General features: G+C 44.2%; 1 protein-coding gene across 4 annotated transcripts in view; it reads left to right on the top strand.

Moving 5' to 3' along the window:
* Nucleotides 1-19,263, top strand: part of SETD3 (SET domain containing 3, actin histidine methyltransferase) — a 78,407-nt gene that overhangs the window by 18,370 nt on the left and 40,774 nt on the right. For all 4 annotated transcript variants that reach the window (XM_037831939.1, XM_037831937.1, XM_037831938.1 and 1 more), the window contains 2 exons: nt 1,558-1,630; nt 1,902-2,158. In XM_037831939.1, the coding sequence (XP_037687867.1) occupies nt 1,558-1,630; nt 1,902-2,158 (330 nt within the window). The remainder of the gene's footprint in view (nt 1-1,557; nt 1,631-1,901; nt 2,159-19,263) is intronic.

Genomic DNA, 19,263 nt, shown 5'->3' with positions numbered 1-19,263 from the left:
TAGGAAGCCATAGAACCTGCCTCCCAGGGTTTTGCAAATTAAGAGCAGGATGTGGACTCCAGGCAGTAGGAGGAACAGCACCCAGGACCTTGTGCTGGACTGGCCGTGGGGAGGTGGAGGATGAGCAGTGTCGAGGGTGCTTCTTAGTTTTCCGGAATGGGTAGCTGGGTGGCTGGGGTACCACTTGCCAGAACAGCAACACCAGGGAAGGCTTGGGAAAGAAGAGACATACACATCTGTTAAGTGAGGAATGCTTTTCACCACCCTGGTGCTTCCTTCCAGATGCACGGGGGCAGTGGGAACCTCGCTTTCTCTGCCCCTCTCCATCCCTCACTCACGCCTTTCCCAGGGAGGAGGTGTGACTTGATCTGTTGGTGAGTTTAGAAGGAACTGGACTCTCCAGGCTTGGCCTTTCTCTCTTTGGGGGCAGTTTGCTCATAGGCATTCATTCTGCTGAGCCCCTGTGGGACCCCAGCTCTGCCTATAACAAAGTAGAGAAGGCTTTCTGCTTCTGGGGTTCATAGGTAATATTTGGGTGACCATCTGCTGTATTCTTGTGTCTCTCTCAGTTGGTTCAGAACTTGGGTAAAGGAAATGGGTATTATTTCTTTGGACCCCTCAAACTTCCAGCAACATTTTTGGCCAAGTTGTAGTTAACCTTTCGTTGATAATGTCGATGACTCAAACACTGGTCTTTTAGATACCTGCTAAATATCTGCTGGGTGACTAGCACCTGGTTGTTATTATACCGGGCTTCCAAAAGAAAAAAACGTCTCTTCCTTCATGACGCTCATGATTTCTTAGGGGTAATTCAAGTGGTGGCCATTGGTAAAAGGCAAGAGTGAACGAGGTGTCCCAGGGTCCTCTCTAGTTGGCGAGATGAGAAGCACCCTCAGAAGCCCCGTGAGTGCGAGGCTGCCGCAGCTTCTTAGCCGTGGTCTCCCTCACCATGTGGCAGCATAGACACACAGGTAAAAGACCATACCACAAAGAAGCCTCTCATATTGCCAGAAAGTGAGGTAATACTTTGGAAAAAACCAGTAACCCAAATGATGACTTAGCTGGTACTTTGCTGGTAGCCATTGTGCTTTAGAGACAAGCACGTATCTGAGCGAATGCCACTCGAGCTGTAAAAACCCAGCACTAGGAGCCATTCACATGGATTTAGGTTTTTTTTTTTGTTGGGGGCAGAATTTTTTCTTCTGTTGTTTTTAGAACTTAAAACTGTATGTACATAAAAGAATAAAATAAACATCTTTGTGCTCTCTACCCAAAATTGCTATATTTGCTTCAAATTAACATTGAAAGTTCCTTTTTGATTATTTGCTTCCTCAGTATATAAAGTTAGTTTTTTTTACTGGAAACATGAGTGTGAAACATGCTTTTACTCACTTAACTGTAACATAAATGCTTGCATTAGATATTTAGAAATGAAATGTTGATATGCAACCTTAAGTTGTATTTCACATCTGACTAGATTTCTGACCATAAGTGTAGTTGGTTTGAAGAGCATACTATGTTTTCATGATTCTGTTATTTTCTTGTTTTTTCCCCTAGGCAGAAGAATTATTTTTATGGGTTCCACGAAAATTACTAATGACTGTTGAATCTGCTAAAAATTCAGTGTTGGGTGAGAATAATTTTTGACTGTTTGTTTAAGACAAAGTACAAATGACAGAATTTCATTTTGTGGAGAAAAGGGCCATTAAAAAACATGAAATGTTTTTTCATAAGTGATTGCTGGTAATCTGACATAGTAGAAGAATGTCAAAAGAAGGATGAACGTTACTTTAAATGTTACAAGACATTTAGTTACTCCTATAACTTTATTATATATTTTGAATGAACACTTTTTAAAGAAGTTTGTGGAACTTACGCTGTTAAATTCTGGGTTAATTCAGGGCCCTTATATTCTCAAGACCGAATTCTTCAAGCCATGGGAAATATCACACTGGCCTTTCATCTGCTGTGTGAGCGCGCCACCCCTAACTCTTTCTGGCAGCCCTACATTCAGACCCTCCCCAGTGAATACGATACCCCTCTCTACTTTGAAGAAGACGAAGTTCGGTATCTTCAGTCGACACAAGCTGTACATGATGTCTTCAGCCAATATAAAAACACAGCTCGACAGTATGCCTATTTCTATAAAGTCATCCAGGTGAGTGGCTATTTACTGTTTGAATGTTTAACTGGGTGGGGAAAAAAGAGAAATTGCATTAATGTTCCATTTGACATCTTATTTAAGGATGCTTAAACATTTCGATTTCTAAATTAAAAGACATTCAAGTTCAGCCTATTTCCATTTTTTACAGAAGTGTCACTAAAATATTGCCTGACCTCATCAACGAGCAGTGGGATATAAGCAGCTCTTGTTCCTGAGTTATTAAATGGTTGTTAAGTTTTTCTGAAAACAGAAGTTACCATGATGTTCTAAAAGCTGTAAAATGTACCTAATATAGAAAGGTGCTTTGTGCATAAATTTTCCAAGAAAATGAAAGCTCATATATATATACATATATATTTATAAATATATGTACATAATATTGGCACTTAATTTATTAAATTACAACACTTTGATTTTCAAAGTATGCTGTGTAGTATATTAATTTAAATTTGTTTTATGCAAAAGTATCAGTGTAAAAATCTCTGTAAAGGCTGTGGACATTTGAATTATGCCCAATTGTTCCTTTCTGTCCTTCAGTGGCTCAGCCACCAGGTTCTGTGCTCTGCAGCTGAACAGCAGGTGGAGGGTGCAGGCCACTGTCGCGGTCCCTCCAGACTGGGAGGGAGCAGCTCTGCCTCCTGACTCCGTCCTCAGTCGTCAAGGAGCAGCTCTGGCCCACCGGGCCTGCGACTGGCAAGAGGGAAACTAATTGCTCCTTTCCCTTTCCTCGGGCAGTTTCACAGCCCAAGTTAGGCTTGTTTTGGTTGTTCCTCAGATGGTCTGTCCCTGCTGTGTTTCATTTGCAAGAAGTGGTAATCCCATTTCATTTTATAGGTAATGTTGTTTTCTACTCACAATTTAAATTTTACAGCATGCTCACCACACAATGTATTGCACTCAAGGTTACATCCTACTCCCTGCCAAATACTTCAAATATATCAAGATTCATGTGACTCCTGTTGTCATCAAGCATAAAGCACTTTGTTTATCTAGAGCTTAAACTTTCAAAAGTCATTAAAGAATTATTGACTAGTATGTATATAACTTTTTTATTTCAAGTTTGTTTGATTTAAAACAGTACTGATGGAGCCGAGTGAAAACTTGGATCTTCATTTAGTGTGCACCGGTGGTCCTAAAGGTTGATAGGGCTGTAGTGACCTGAAAGGGCTTTACTTTTATTCTTAGCTCTCAATTGTATATTTTTAATGACTAAAAGCAAAGTTGACTTCAGTAGGTGTAGGTCTTTGCATTTCCGGTCGTCAGACAGCACGTTGGGGCTGGTGCTGGCTGGCAGTGCCGCAGCCGACCCCGGGAGGGCGTGAGTCCGTGGTCAGGCTGTGGAGACGGGACCACGGCAGGCCTTCGGGTTCCAGCTCCGCACGGTCTGTGTATTTCAGTGTTAACTAAGTAGTCCAATTTTCTTCAATTTGACATGATTTTAAATGGCTGTGAGTCACTAAAACACTCTCTGTGTAGATGAACCACTTTACGTCAATCGTTTGAGAGCCACGTCGTTTAACAACTCCCTGGGAAAAACCCCCTTAGCTGATGTTCACGTGACCGCGTTATACCACATTCTGTGTTGTAAATGGTGCTACTGTGAACATCTCAGGAGCTAGAGAACTTTCTAAAAGTAAAGTCTTAATTCAGAAGTTTCTCTAAGAGTAGTCAAATTCTCACATGAGTGATAAGAACAATTTGTATAACTTATAGGAACAAAGAACCATGTTCTTAAAGCATTAATGGATCTTTTTAAAGCCCTTATTCCTTTTTATTGAAAATTTTAATCAAAAAATGTGAAAACAAGGTATATAGAAATGTGAAGTTAACAGATAATTAGATGTTGACTTTTTTGGACAGTTAAACTGAGTAGTTGATCTGAGTAGTTGAAAAAAATTGTCATGATTTAAAGGTGAAATCCAACTGGATATTTTTCTATCAGAATTATCAAACTGGAGAGAGAGTAAAATGTGTCTCTGACACACAAATATGTTCTTTTCTGTAAAAGATTTACATCGGTTATTCTCAGCAGGGCCATTTTGTCCCCTGCATTCCCCAGGGCATCTGAGAGACAGTTTTGGTTGTTATAACCGGGGACTGGGGGGAGGCTGCTACGGGCATCTCAGCCAGGAATGCGGCTCACCTTCCTTCAAGGTACAGGGCAGCCCCCACCACGAAGAACTTTCCAGTCCCAAGTGTCGTTAGTGCTGAGGTTGAGAAACCCTGCTCCGCGTTTATATTACAGAACAAAGCGCCTCAATAGTCTACATGATTCCAAACATCACAGTTAGTCCCTTTTGATAATGGGATGGCCGGGGCCTGCTGGACACTGGTCGATAGTCACTTTAGCTGTGACATCTGAAAGTCTCCTGCTTGGCTAATTTCACAGCCCTCCCTGGCTTTAGTCCTGTGCTGAGGCTAGGGCAGTGTCCTTTAAATTTTTAAAATTCGCCATCATTTAACAAACAACCATTTCACAACCTACAAATAGAAGGCCAGGTTTGGAGATGTTTGTCATGATAAGGCTATAAATACAGGGGAACAAACACTGGAGAAAAGTAAACATGGAATACAAATTACTGTTTACAACATAGTGTGGATTTGGACTAAGGAGTTGAGTTGAGATCCTTGGAATTGAATTTTTAAAGTGAGTATATGTGGTGGGTGGGATCACGTCTCCAGATTAGCTGGGCCCAGTTGAGTCAGGAAGGGGATGTTTGACTGATGGGAGGACAGAAAATGTTTGCTGAGCGGGGAGTCCTGACTGACAGTAGTCTTTGGAAGAGTCAGAAGCAGCAGTAGGATGATCCATCCAAGTGAGGGGTTGGGTGGCTGAGATGAACATGAGCTTTGTCGTAAGGCAACCTGAGTTGAAATCCTAATTCTGTATCTCACTCAATATTTAAATATAATCTGAAACAAGCTGCTTTACCTCTCTGAGTTTGTTTCTCTATGTGTATAATAAAAATGTTAAGGCCCAGATTTCATCATGACCATTGTCAAGTCCAAGTTGGGGTGCCCATCTCAGTGCTGGGCTGCAGTGTCCCTGGTCATTGGGAGTACAGCTTCCTCCAGGAACCCCCGTGGGAGTTGGAGGACACTGTGGGTGGAGGGCCACTCTGGCTCAGAGTGTGGGCTCTGGGCTGGCCTGCCAGGCTTGGAATCGCCACGGCATCACTGAGGCTGTGTCATTTTGAGCAAGACTCTGTACGTCCTTTCCCTTATCTGAAAAGTGGTGTCCTACAGCACCTGTCACCTAGTTGTCATGTGATGAAGTGAGTGGATCTGTGGGACGTGCTCAGTACAGGCCTGGCGCGCAGCACTTGTTCAAGAGGTGTTGGGTGGCTCTCAACATCATTTTGTGTTTCCATCCTTCAGGCCGTGCTGTTTGGTTGTTTTGTTTTTTAATGTTTCAGATTGCTTCCTCCATTCCTTCAATACTTCATTTTAGTATTTCTTAACCCTTTCAACTAAAAAACTAAATCCTAGCAGCCAAGAATAATAAAGAGTATTCCTTCAAGACTAGGGTCCTCGCCCAAAAAGTGGCCCACCACAAGCTCGTAATTGCTTCAGAGTTTCATGTTTTTGTCGGTAATTGTTGTTCTGTTATGGACTCATGTTTTTCAGTCTTAAAATCCATGCAAATATTTATGCTTGCTGTAGTTCTAAAATCATGGGCATTGTAAGAAAACAACCCTGCTTCTCCTGTGAGCCCACGTGCCTCCTAAGACCCTCTGTCCCTGGGCACTCACAGCTCGTGTGCAGAAAATGCTGTTTACCCCGACAATGTGGGAGTCGAGGGTGCGGTTCTTTTTCAAAAGAAGATATGATCACTTAACATTAATAAAAATAAGCAACAGAAGGGAATCATTACAGATTTGTTAAAATGCATAAGTTTTTACAGGAAATTTTCTTAACCAGTGATTTAAGTCAGTGCTGGTTGGAATAAGAGTTCTCGGTGGCCTAGAATTAGGTGCACTGATGTTAGTTTAACTAAGGTGGTATAGGTGGACTAGAATATTTTTGCATAGGGCTACATGATAAAAACAGATGTAAGCAAAAGTTATGTTTTTTTTTTTTTTTAAGAAATTTTAATTTGAAATAAATTAAAACTTACAGGAACAGTTGCAAAAACAGTTCAAACCCCATACATAGAACTCTAGCATATCCTGACCCTCCTCCCCTGATACCCTGATCCACCACCTTTAACATCCTGTCACACCACCATTTCTTTCTTTCCCTCCCTCTCTCCCTCCCTCCCTCCCTATCTATCATCCATCATCTATTGCTCTGTCCTCTGAACATATGAGAGCAAGCTGCACACATCTTTGAACAAGCAATATAATTCACGTATACCTTTCCCATGGACAAGAACATTATTTTATGCAGTTCCTTTAAGCGCAGCTAAGAAGTTCAAGAAATTCAACATTGATACAAAGCTTACATTATATATTTCCTTTTTTTTTTCCTTATGTCCCATCTGTGTCCCTTTGAGCCTCCTCTCCTCCGACCTCAGATCCCATCCAGGATCATCCTTGGCATGATCTTGGCAATGATGATTAATTGTCATCTATTTAGACGTCTTTTTGTTTTTTTTTCAATTGTGGAAACATATATACAGCCTAAATCTTCCCATTCCACCCCCTCCCTAGCATTCCATTAGTGGGATTAATCACATTTAGAATGTTGCAATGCTATCACCTTCCCGCCATCCATTTCTAGAAGTTTCCCTTCACCCCAAACAGAAACCCTACACTCATTTCTTAACTCCCCATTGCCCCTTCTCCCACTTCTCGGAACCCCTACTCTACTCTTCATCTCTCTGGTCATATTCTCTGATACTTTCTTTGTGTTTACCGTGGGGCTTAAATTTGACATCTTAAATCTATAACAATCTTGTTTTTCTTTGATACCAACTTAACTTCAATATGACACATAAACTATGTTCCTATACTCCCTCATTCCCCCAACCTTTATGTAGTTCTTGTCAAAAATTACATATTTTACATTGAGTCCAAAACCACTGATTTATCATTACAGTTTACGTATTTTAGATCCTGTAGGAAGTAAATAGTGGAGTTACAAATCAAAAATACAGTAGTACTGGTATTTATATTTACCATGTGATCTTTACTAGAAATCTTTATTTCTTCATGTAGTTTCAGTCAGTTGTTTAGTGTCCCTTCCTTTCAGCCTGCACAATTCCCTTTAGCATTTCTTATAGTACTGATCTACTGGTGGTGAAGTCCCTCAGCTTTTGATTATCCAGGAATGTTTTCATCTCCCCCTCATTTTTACCTTCCAGGTATTTGTGATTTCTCCAAGTCTCTGATGGTTATTGACTTTCTATTTGCATTCCATTGTGGTCAGAGAATTGCTTTGAACAAATTCATTTTTTTTTTTTTTTTTAATTTATTGAGGCTTGTTTTTATGTCCTAGCATGTGTTCCATTCTGGAGAAAGATCCGTGATCACTAGAGAAGAATGTGTGTCCCAGTGTCCTGGGATGTAATGTTCTATATATGTCTGTTAAAATTCTCTATATCTCTCTCTCCTTTCTTTGTTTCTCTGTCGGTAGGGCTCCCTTTAGTATCTGAAGTAGGGCAGGTCTTTTATTAGCAAAATCTCTCAGCATTTGTTTGTCTGTGAAAAATTTAAGCTCTCCCTCAAATTTGAAGGAGAGTTTTGCTGGATCAAGTATTCTTGGTTGGAAATTTTTCTCTCTCAGAATTTTAAATATGTCATGCCACTGCCTTCTCGCCTCCATGGTGGCCGCTGAGTAGTCACTACTTAGTCTTATGTTGTTTCCTTTGTATGTGGTGAATTGCTTTTCTCTTGCTGCTTTCAGAACTTCCTCCTTTTCTTCAGTATTTGACAGTCTGATCAGAATATGTCTTGGAGTGGGTTTATTTGGATTTATTTTACTTGGAGTTCGCTGGGCATTTATGCTTTGTGTATTTATATTGTGTAGAAGGTTTGAGAAGTTTTCCCCAACAATTTCTTTGAATACTCTTTCTAGACCTTTACCCTTCTCTTCCCCTTCTGGGACACCAATGAGTCTTAAATTTGGACGTTTTATTTTATCTATCATATCCCTGAGATCCATTTCGATTTTTTCGATTCTTTTCCCCATTCATTCTTTTGTTCTTTCATTTTCTGTTCTGTGGTCCTTGAGGAGGCTGAGTTGTTGTTCAGCTTCCTCTAATCTTGTATTAAGAGTATCCAGAGTCTTTTAATTTGGCCTACAGTTTCTTTTATTTCCATAAGATCTTCTATTTTTTTATTTACTCTTGCAATTTCTTCTTTATGCTCTTCTAGGGTCTTCTTTATGTCCTTTATATCTGGTGCCATACTCTTCCTCATGTCCTTTATATCCTGTGCCATGCTCTTGTTGCCTGTCTGTAGTTCTTTGATTAATTGTGCCAAATACTGTGTGTCTTCTAATCTTTTGATTTGGGTGTTTTGGTTTGGGTTCTCCATATCGTCTGTTTTTATCATATGCTCCAAGATTTTCTGTTGTTTTTGGCCTCTTGTCATTTGCTTTACTTGATCCCTAATTTGTCAGAACTGCAGCTTGGTGGCATACACTTTCTCTAACTAACCAGCAGACGGCGTCCATGAGTCACCTATTCCCCTCAAGTCAGTTCTCCCCAGCTTTGTCTTTGTGGTGTGTTGGGGTCTGATTCTTGTGGGGTCCAATTGGTGCATCAAGTTTGGGTGTGTTGTTGGTGCTGTCCGCCCTGAATGTGGGGCATGTATCTGAGTGGTTAGAGAGCAGAGCAGCTTTAATAATCAAACCTCCCAGGTGTTCCTGGAGATTTAAGGCTGTTGCAAGGAGTCTAAGCCTTCATTTCAGTCTTTGCACAGATTGTCTCTGCCGCTGACCCACAAGTCCTTGGTATTCACGTAGGGTCCCTGGGATTTCTGAATGGTTCCCCCTTCCCAGTTGTGCTCTTCCAGGACCTCTGCTGAGGAAAGGCTGCGCCACGTCACAAGTGTGCGCTGGCCCACCAGGGAAGCCCTGGGTCGCCGGGCCATGCAGGGGCGCTCCCAGCCCGCTTCAAAGATGGTTGAATGGGATGCGTTAACTTCCCCCTTTTTGCACAGCTCCACCCTTACAGCTCCGGGACAGTCAGCCATGGGTGTATTAAAGGCCACTGTCCACGGCCGATATTGTGGTATGTGTGTAGTGCTGCGGGAAAGACTCCCCATCACACTGGGTTTCTTGGCGCGGCTCTGGGCTGTGGGTCCGGCCCTGGGTGGGAGCATCCTCCACCCACTGGGGAGATGGCTGCAAGGAATGTGGTTTTTTTCTCCTTTTGGCTCCCCTCTGCTCCCCTGGTCTCAAGATAATCAGCAGCAGGTGTGGGAAGGGGTACCCTCCACACCAGACACCGAGGCGTTAGCCCAGCCCACTGCCGCCGTGCTTCACTGTGTGGCTCTCCCCGTCTTATCTGCAGCCACTCCCGGGCTTTTTTTTTTTTTTTTAAAGAACTAGTCCATCTCCAAACGCCAGCCCACCATCTCCCCACACTGCGGCATGGCCGCTGGACTTTCATCTAGCTCACTCACTCGTTTCAGAATGCAGACTCCTGGTTTCACCAAATGCACATTCCCTGTGGATTTAGCAGACCTTGTCCGGCTGGTGCATCGCTGGAAGTGGTGTTCTGGGTCACTTTCTGGTTTTTATCTAGTATTTTTCACGGAGGTGTTTTTTTGCCCTGCCTCACCTAGCTGCCATCTTAGGTTCTCCCCAAAAGTTATGTTTTTTAAAATTATATTTTTAGTCTAGTTATTTTTCTAGTTTTAGAATGATCTCATCACTTCTCAATAGTCTTTGATAATAAATCAGAGTAAGTGAAAATGTTAACATTGTACTGCTATGTTAATTATTAAAGTGCCATATTTTATCACCTCAGTACCAAACTGTATATCCTTCTCATCTTTACTAGGACCAAATTTTGTGGTGGCACGCCTGCTTAGTAGGTCACATCATCAATGCATTATTATTCAGGGAGAGTGGATATTATTACATCAGTTTGTATTTACATTTTCATTATAGTAGCCTGCCCTCAGTTTGATATTTTGCCATTGTGGCTCTTAATCTTTTTCAGTGTCATGGGGATCCTCTCTCCAGAGAAATGCCCAAGTGTGCTGTATCATAAACATTTGCCAACCATTTGGGGGGAGTGGGGCATCTAAATCCCAGAGCCCAATTTGCATTTTTAAATTAAGATTTCCTGTTCAAAGTAATTTTCCTGGGGGCCTGTACTAAACTTCCTGTCTGAACTCAAACCAGTGATTGTTGTTCCGATTTACCTGTTGGCCGGAACGTCTGTTTCCTAGGGAAGAGGGGACATTCAGAATCATGTAAATGGGAATTCCTAGGGCCACATGTGTGTGCTCAAGACGATACACAGCCTCAGAAGGATCAGGGAGGCCCCTTGCTTTGGCCTGGAGCTGTTCCTTAAACTCGTTGTATGGATAAGCCCTGAAGGAGAGCCTCCTGCAAGTCAACCTGTAAAGACTAGGAAAGATGTTTTCATTTTTTCCTTTTTTTTTTATTAGTTCCTGGCAGTCAAGGGAAGCTGTGTGGTAACACTAGCTGAATACAAACATAAGGAACAGATGCCTCAGAGTCTAAATGTCAGTGATAAAATGTTAAAATATTAAAATGTTCAGGTTTCAACAAAAAGTTACAAAACATACAAACAGGAAGTGATGTCTTAAGCAAAGAAGATGATTAAAGCATTAGAAACCATCCCTAGGAGGGCCAGACCTGGGAAATATCAGAGAAAGACTTTTAAAAACTGGTCCTAATATGCTCAGAGAGCTGAAAGAAAATATCGACAAAGAACTAAAGGAAATAAAGAAAACAATAGATGAACAGAAAAAGAATATCAATGGAGAGATGGAAATTATGAAAAGGGACCCGACAGGTTTGAAGACTACAGTAACAGAAATTAAAAATTACTTAGAGGGATTCAACAGCAGATTGGAGATGGCAGAAGAAAGAATCAGAGAACTTGAGGGTTAGATAATTGAAATCATTCAATCTAAGGAGCAGAAGTGAGAAAGAATGAAGAAAAGTGAACACAGCCTAAGAGACCTGTGGGCATCATCAAACATACCAATATATATACTATGGAAGTCCTTGAAGAGAAGACAGAAAGAGTCAGAGAAAATAGTCAAAGAAATAATGACGACTTCCCAAATTTAACAAAAGACATGAATATACACATTCAGGATACTCACTGAACTCCAAACAGGATAAATCCGAATAGATCCACATTGTGGCATGTTATAATTAAATTGTCAAACGTTGAAGATGAAGAGAGAATTCTGAAAGCCACAAGAGAGAAGCAACGTGTCATGTTCAAGAGAGCCTCAATGAGATGAAGTGCCAGTTTCTCATCGGAGACTGTGCTTCCTATGTACCATTTTCCTGACCTCATTCCGAATTCAACTTTTTGCTAGAGGCAGATGTGTTCCATGTGTGACATTTTTGTTCACAGTCAACTTCTCAGTGACATCGTAGCTACTGACTGAGGACAAGAATAGAGCAGAGGCGAGGAGGGAAGGGCAGAGCCAGGGATGATGGTGAGGTCCAGGAGTCTGGAGGTATCAAGGCCAGTGAGCAGTGAATCTGGCTGTGTTCCTCGGGTTCCCTGGGGATGGGACTTGGGAGAAGATTGCAGGGTGTAGGAGCGCAAGAATGATTTCTGTTGGCCAGTTGTTCACCTGAGTTGGCCGGGACTTTTCCGATCTTGGGAGTTGTATTCTGCCTAGTGTGTTCTGTGGGACTGTCCTGAAGAGGAAGTGCAGGGATGGAGGTTGTTTGGAGCATCTCCTGAGCCTTGTGCAGGGAGTCCAGGGCTGCCAACAGAAGGCACCACACAGAGTGGGTCTGAAGCTTTTGCTCCAAGCTGTGGACAATATAGCGAGTGTGATAAAGGTGGTGGGTTTACTATGAGCACCTCTTCTAGCATGGTTCCTGGCTCCCTTCCAAGGGCTTTCATCCTCACAGCAACCCTGGAAGGGGAGAGTTGGTCCCCACTCTGCAGATGAGGCCTAGGAGACTCTGAGCAGCTTGCCGGTTCAGGCCAGCCCTGTTAGACTCCAGAGTCCATGCTCCTAACCCCGGGCTTGCGAGAGCTCCGAGGAGGAAGTGCACCTTCCCCACAGTCTTACTCTCTAAGGTTATTTGTGATCTTAATTTTGGGACAAAGAATTATTCTGTGAAGTTTTAAAGACAGAGCAGGTTTGTTTAAAATCTCATCCTTTGGAGCAGATGAGTGTGGCCTTGCTGATTGGGAGAGCCCTTGGTTTGCCAGGGCCACCCCGTGATGGGCTTGTCCAGGGGCTCGCCTGCTGCGGATGCATCCTGTGGGTTCCTCCTGCCCAGCTCTTTTGTTTCACTCTGTACCGGAGTTGGGAGACATTCGTTCTTGGAGGAAGTGATAAGGCCATTTGCTTTTTACTCCCAAGCTCTGATGAAGCTGGTAGCTCTCTATTTTTGTTATCCTTACCAATTTGACTTTTAATGATATTAAAAATGTGAAAACAAAACAAAACACTGGAATTTAGTAAAATCAGACCAGGCTTGCATTTCTTTTGGGGGGTCGCCAGAGCCTTTATCATCTTCGTGCGAGCCACTGGTTGTCCTGCTGAAATGCCCTGACCTTGCTTGTCCCTGGTGGCTGACCTTGGCCATTGTTAATTTGTCTTTAATGTAGGAGTGTTGTCCTTATTGTGTCCTTATTTAAGGTTTCTGATTTTGTAAATTATCCATTCTAAACATGCATATGATTTTCATCCTTTTCATAAACAAAGGCTGTAGATATGCCATTTTAAACAATCTCATTTGTGTTTTTAACTGTGTTGACTTGTTTTGTATGATGTTACTGTAATTCAAATAGATACAGATTTTACCTTCAGAGGATTTACTTTTTGTTTTTTCAAGTTTTTCCAGCTGTCATTTGGGTTTTGGTGGCCTTTGGGGGACTCAAGAAATTTAATTTTTTCTCTTTGTTCATGGTTTGAATTGGGGAAGTTGCAGTGGTATCCTGGCCATGGTGTATATTCCCATCCTATAGCTTTAGGGAGGGCACCACCAAAGGACATTAGTGATGTGTTTGTATAAGGCAGGAAGGTTGGCAGGCCCACATCCTGTATCCTTCTGTAGATTGCCAAAAACACATTCCCCAATCTCGAGCCTGCCCTGTTCACAGACAGCATGCCTTTTCACCCTGCCAGGTCTGCCCCCAGCTGGCTTTCTCCCTCACAGACCTCCTGCTGAACCACAGCCATCTCCCCCTTTCTTATCTCCTTACCTTGCCTGGGCCCTGGGCCCTGTCAGGAAAACTTCTGCCTCTGCTGATCTGTAGGGACAGATGGCCAACAAGGCAGGTGACATAGATTGCACCCCGCCTCTCCTTCACATTTGAGATGTTTCCACGTTAGTGAGGTGCTCACATGGGTGTGGCAAATGGGTTTAAAGGGGCAGGGATTTACTTACATTCCCTAGTAACGGGACTGGGTCTGGCAGCCCACCAGAAAGGAGGACAGAAACAGTGATGCCTGTGGTGCTGGAAGCCCTTTCCTGCCTTTCATTCTTAGGGTGAGGGAGGAGCCAGGAACCACTGCCTCCCGTAAGAATCTGAGGCAGAATTAGCCATGTTAGATTCAGAAGAAACCTCCGATTCCAGGCCCAGGCCCCTGATAGTTTAATTTGGTGTTCGGAGGAGCCGCCACAAAGGTCGGGGAGATGCCGGGCTTCCTCTGAAGGTGGCGTGATTGAGCACCCCCCACGCACTCGGTGCAGTTCCTCTAACCCTCACGCTGCCCGTTATCCCCCTTCTGCAGGTGAGGAGACAGGCTGCTCAGCTGCCCGGTGGCCAAGTCGAGACTGAAGCCAGATCCATCTGACCCTGGAGACTGTGCTTTCTCCACTTCCCCGTTCTGTCTACACTCCCTTCCCTCTCCTCTCCTCAGCCCCGGCGTTACCAGTCCTGGGTCTTTCCCACCTGTCTGGTCAGTAAACTGTTTATGAAAATCTGCATTAGAAACGTCAAAACAATCTCAAACCCTGCTTTCTACCTCTTCCCACCAAGGTCTGTCTTCCTGTGTAAATTTTCTGTCCTCTGAGAGGTTTTGGGGTGGTTTTGTTTTCTGCTGTATATGTGTCTGATAACATGTTGGTGATCACTCCTGTTGGTTGATGTTGGCACACACCCGACACGTGCTCTTGGTTCCTTTCCTCTGAAATGGTATGATTTTGTAATTTCTGTTGGTTCGGATGATGTTGGTTGTTGATATTCATTGTGGGATGTTCGTAAGGGAGGGTTGGGTCACTTTCTGTGTTTGTGTCACATATTAACTCTGCCTGGGATTGATGCTGACTGAGCACCATGTTTTGAGTATTTGGCTTTAGTATAGGCCTGAATTTGTGGAAATTCATTTTAGCAGTAAGTTTCTGCTGGGTATATTATGCAAAAAAGTGTCCTTGTAATGTAATAGTTCTAAAAGTAGTCTTGTTAACAGTGGGTTATTCTGTCTCAGCCCCAGCTTGGCAGCGCTGACTCTCCCGTCGATGTTGTTACAGGATGCGGTGTGCACAGAAGAAAGGACAAGGCCTCAGGGACAGAGGGGCCTGGGTTCACATCTGAGCTTGTCACTTGCTGGCTAAATTTGGTTGTGCTAACCTGGAGTCCATGGTCCCTTATCTGTAGATGTGTTGTGAATACCTGCCCATTCGGCTGTGCGGGGACGGAGTACAGGCCTCCGAGCACGGGTCCCTGGCCCTGCACAGAGGTGGGGAGTTAGGGACTCTTCCCTGGGCCGTATCCAGGTGAGCTCCTGCTCAATTCCAGCCCCCACGGCACTGCAGGGCAGCCCTCTCCAGCGTTCAAAGTGCAGTTAGAAAGCCGTGCTTGGTTGAGGCGAAGTCTGCTTTTCTACAACCTTCACTCATAGTTTTGTTTCTGACTTTTAGAGGAAAAGAGCAGATTTCCTCCTTTTCCGCTCAAGAGCCTTTCTCTCCTAACCATGTCCCTCCTCCCAAGCTTACATATTCATTCAACAAATACCTTCTCTGTCAAAGGCACCAGCTTGGAATCAAGAGTTCATATAATTCATCAATAAATCCTGTGTTCAGAAAGCTTAAATTCTTGACATGCACTAAGTAAGTAATTAATTCATTAAAAAGTGATGTGTAACCTAAGGGCACAGATTTAAAAAAACAACCATGGGAGTTCAGAGACAGAAGAGTGCTTTCAGAAGATTGAGGAGGGTTTTTTGTTTTTTAATGGGAAAAGTGGCATTTGGAGAAGACAGTTATCGCAAGAATGTGAATAGTAACTACATTTGTAAGTAGTAACTACAGTCCCACCCTCTGGCCTTGGTCACCCCCTGGGACTTGGTCTCGGGGTTTGCCTTGCACTCCCTCTGCCTGGGGCTCTCTGCTTCTGCTCTGGGATGCCTGACTCCTCCTCCTGGTTTCAGCCCAAGTGTCACTTCTGAGTGAGTCTTTCCCTGCCCATGAGTAGAGGCCCCTTCTCCACAGTGTTAGCCTGCTGTTTCTTTCTTTCACAGCGCTCCTCACTGTCTGTAGTTGCTTCTGAACTTCTCTGTTGTCTATCTCCTCCTCTGATGTGTGTGCTTCACAGCCTGGAGTCTCTCTTCCCCATCCCAGTGTTGCCCACTGTGGGCCCAGCACCTGCTCACAGGAGCACGGGAGGCCTGGCAGTGTGATGTGGTGGTGTCATTGCCTCCCAGCTCTCCACGGGTACGCTACGTGTGGTCGGGGCCTCTGTGGTGGAGGGCACCTGTGTGCATAGAGCACCTGGCTAGAAAGGTGAGCGTCCCGAGTCCAGCCTGTCCTCCCCTCCCCTGCGATGACCCCGCTGTGCTGCCGCCTTGCAGACGAGGCAGGGTACTTTTCCCAGTTTGTACACAGGCCCCTGTTGGACAGTTTTTTCCCTCCCTGGGACAAATGCTCCACCTGATGGGATGGCAGAGGAGCCACTAAAAATGACCACTGTCCCGGGTGTGACGTGAGGTCACTCTGCTTATAGGCTGCAGGGTAAGTTGGAGTTCCTGTCGTTTCCTTCTTTGTCTAATGAGAAGTGACGTTCACAGCAAGGGAAGAATGTGTCAGATTCTCTGCTCTTGACAGATTTCATCCAGCAGCTCTCAGATAACTGGTTTATGTTCTTTCTTTTGGACCGTTATATTTTTCTCTGTGTTAAACAAAAAGTATGTCTGTACTCTCCAGATGAGGGGAGGTGATGTGCACTTCCACAGCACTGTTGACTTGTGCTTTCCATTGGACCCTCATATGGTGCTCACCGCCCAGCCCTCACCCTCCGAGTCACGTTCTCTGCAGATAACACACCAAGCCATTGTTCCGCCCCTTTTCTCCAGACCCTCTCCTTTCATATGCTGTGCGCCCCATTGCTGTGTCCCAGCACGGGTCCACTCCAGCCAGGGCTTTCTGACGCCTCGGACACTTATAGTTACCCCTTGTGTCACTCGAGCAACTCCCCTGTGCCGTGTGTGGTGTATAGGCATCAGGGGCTGATGTGTGTCTCCTGACCCTAATCCTTACTGCTGCCTCCCAGAAATTGCCGGGTATCTCCACCTCACACATGGCTCAGCAGAATGCCCTAAGATTAGCCACAGTTTAAACCTGAATTATATAATTATATATACTTGTATACTTCTAGGCCCACCTGTGTGCTTTCGTCTTCAAGCTTAGTCACACGTTATGATTTGGGTAATTTTATTATTTCACATTTTATTTTCACTTAAAAGGATTTTATTCACACTTTATTTCCACTTAAAAGGAAAAGTGAATTCTAAAAATTAGTAATAGAAACTGTAACATGGGCACTGTCTTTATGTTTATTTACAGTCTGTCTCATCAGGAAAAAATAGTAATCGTGTTCATTTCTTGTTTTTCATAAAGCAGTCAAATAGTCACTTGTTTAAAATCTTTTCCAAAAATAATGAGGTTGTACCGAATGCTTGTTTCTCCCCCAGTTCAGTGTAGGGGCTACAAAGAGACAGGAAAGTAACGTGAGGCCCTTGCCTTCTGGATGTTTAGGATGGAGAGGAGAGGAGAACAACAAGCAGGAAACATCGCAGAGCAGAAGGGATGGCGGAGGTGTTGACTGCTGTCCGAGCAGCACAGGCCGGGGCAGCAGGTGGCCCCAAGTTGGGACTGGGAAGGTGAAATTGTCGGTTGGGAATTCCCAATGGGGAGTGAGCAGGCACAGAGAAAGGCGCGTGAGAAGACCAGCCCAGCCTGGCAGGAGCACAGGCCCGGAATTGAGGGGAGCCTTGGGTGGGTTCGCGGCGGGAGCGAGTGCCCCGAGTGTGACACAGGAATCCGTCTGGGAGGCCTGTGGCTTCTGGGGCTCAGGGCAGGGATGGGATGAAATGGCTGCTGGTTTAGCTGTTCTCATCTAAGCCTCTCCTGGTCAGATCGCCAAATAGACAACCTTCCGTCTCACTTAGAGGCTTGAAAAAGCAGGGGAGCTATAAATGCATGGAAGTGTGTTTGTGCCGGTTTGAATGTATTGTGTCCCCCAAATGCCATTGTCCTTGTAGTTTTGTGGGGCAGACGTTTTGGTGATGGTTGGATTTGCTTGGAATGTGCCCCACCCAGCTGTGGGGGGATGATTTTGATGAGATGTTCCCATGGAGGCATGGCCCCGCCCATTCGGGGTGGGCCTTGATCAGTGGAGCTATATAAATGAGCTGACTCAAAGAGAGGAACGGAGTGCAGCTGGGAGTGATGTTTTGAAGAGGAGCAAGCTTGCTGGAGAGGAGCGTCCTGGGAGAAAGCCGTTTTGAGGCCGGAGCTTTGGAGCAGACGCCGGCTGCCTTCCTAGCTAGCAGAGGTTTTCCGGACACCACTGGCCGTCCTCTGGTGAAGGTACCCGATTGCTGATGTGTTGCCTTGGACGCTTTGTGGCCTTAAGACTGTAACTGTGTAGCAAAATAAACCCCCGTTTTATAAAAGCCTATCCATCTCTGGTGTTTTGCATTCTGCAGCATTAGCAAACTAGAACAGTGTTTTTAAAATAAAAAGCTTTCTTTTGACGTAATTAACTCAAAGATAGATTTAAGCACCCTTCAGTGGAGTCAGAGAGGAAGATTCCTGTGTTGGATGTAAAGGCAAAAGGGTGAAGCAGAAAGGCCAGTTCCCAGGAGCTGGGATGGAGGGTTCAAGATGGGGAGGAGGGGAGGCGGCCAGAGGTGGCAGGAGCCAGGCCGGGAAGAGCCTTGCCAAGCAGCAGGCTCCATCCCGCCAGCTGCAGGGAGCTGTTGGGAGCCCGTGGGCAGACTGGACGGTGCTCCAGCAGCAGGGAGGCCCGTGGTTTGGAGGCAAGAAGACCAGTCAGCCTGGTGAACTTGAGTACTCACAGGTGGAGGTAACAGTTCCTCGTGACAACTTGGATGTGAAGACTTTGGGAGAGAGGCAAGGATGAACTTGAGGTTCTGGAATAAATTGATTTTAAGTTGATCTTCTCTCACTTGCTTATAAACCAACTTTATTTTCTCTGTTCCCAACCTTTATGGTTTAGAAAGGAGATCTTAGATCCTAAATTCCTATTCTTCTAACTTGTATAGACACACTAAAAGTAATTTATAGTACCTTGCATCTGATTTTTCAGTCCAGACAGGTTTTTCTAGTGCTTCAGAATAAACATTTCAAGCAGAATCCTTTTGTTTGCAAAAATCAAGCTCACCACAAATTTTTATTGTTAAATTATGAGCTTCTGAAAGTGAAGCTTTTAATGGAAGTGCCCATCCAACTATAACCAGAGTGGGGCACACACGTCTGAAGGGAAATCTGTCAAAGTGCGCAGATTTCAGTTTCAATATGTCAGTGATGGCAAGACTGACTCTAAGGCGTTTTAAAACCTTTGTGTCTGTCTCATGTTTTTTTCTTAAATGCTGTGAAGTCATTTAAAATTAATAAGCGGGTTTCTATTTGACAGTGTTTACTTCAGAAATGTTGCCATCAGCTTTGAAGTCCTTGGTCTCGTGTGGTCTTTTCACTAGTGTCATTGACTTAGTGGCTGTGGTGTC

Source organism: Choloepus didactylus, chromosome 4 (assembly GCF_015220235.1).
Source record: "Choloepus didactylus isolate mChoDid1 chromosome 4, mChoDid1.pri, whole genome shotgun sequence".
NCBI lineage: Eukaryota > Metazoa > Chordata > Mammalia > Pilosa > Megalonychidae > Choloepus > Choloepus didactylus.
This window is presented reverse-complemented; position numbering and strand designations above follow the sequence as displayed.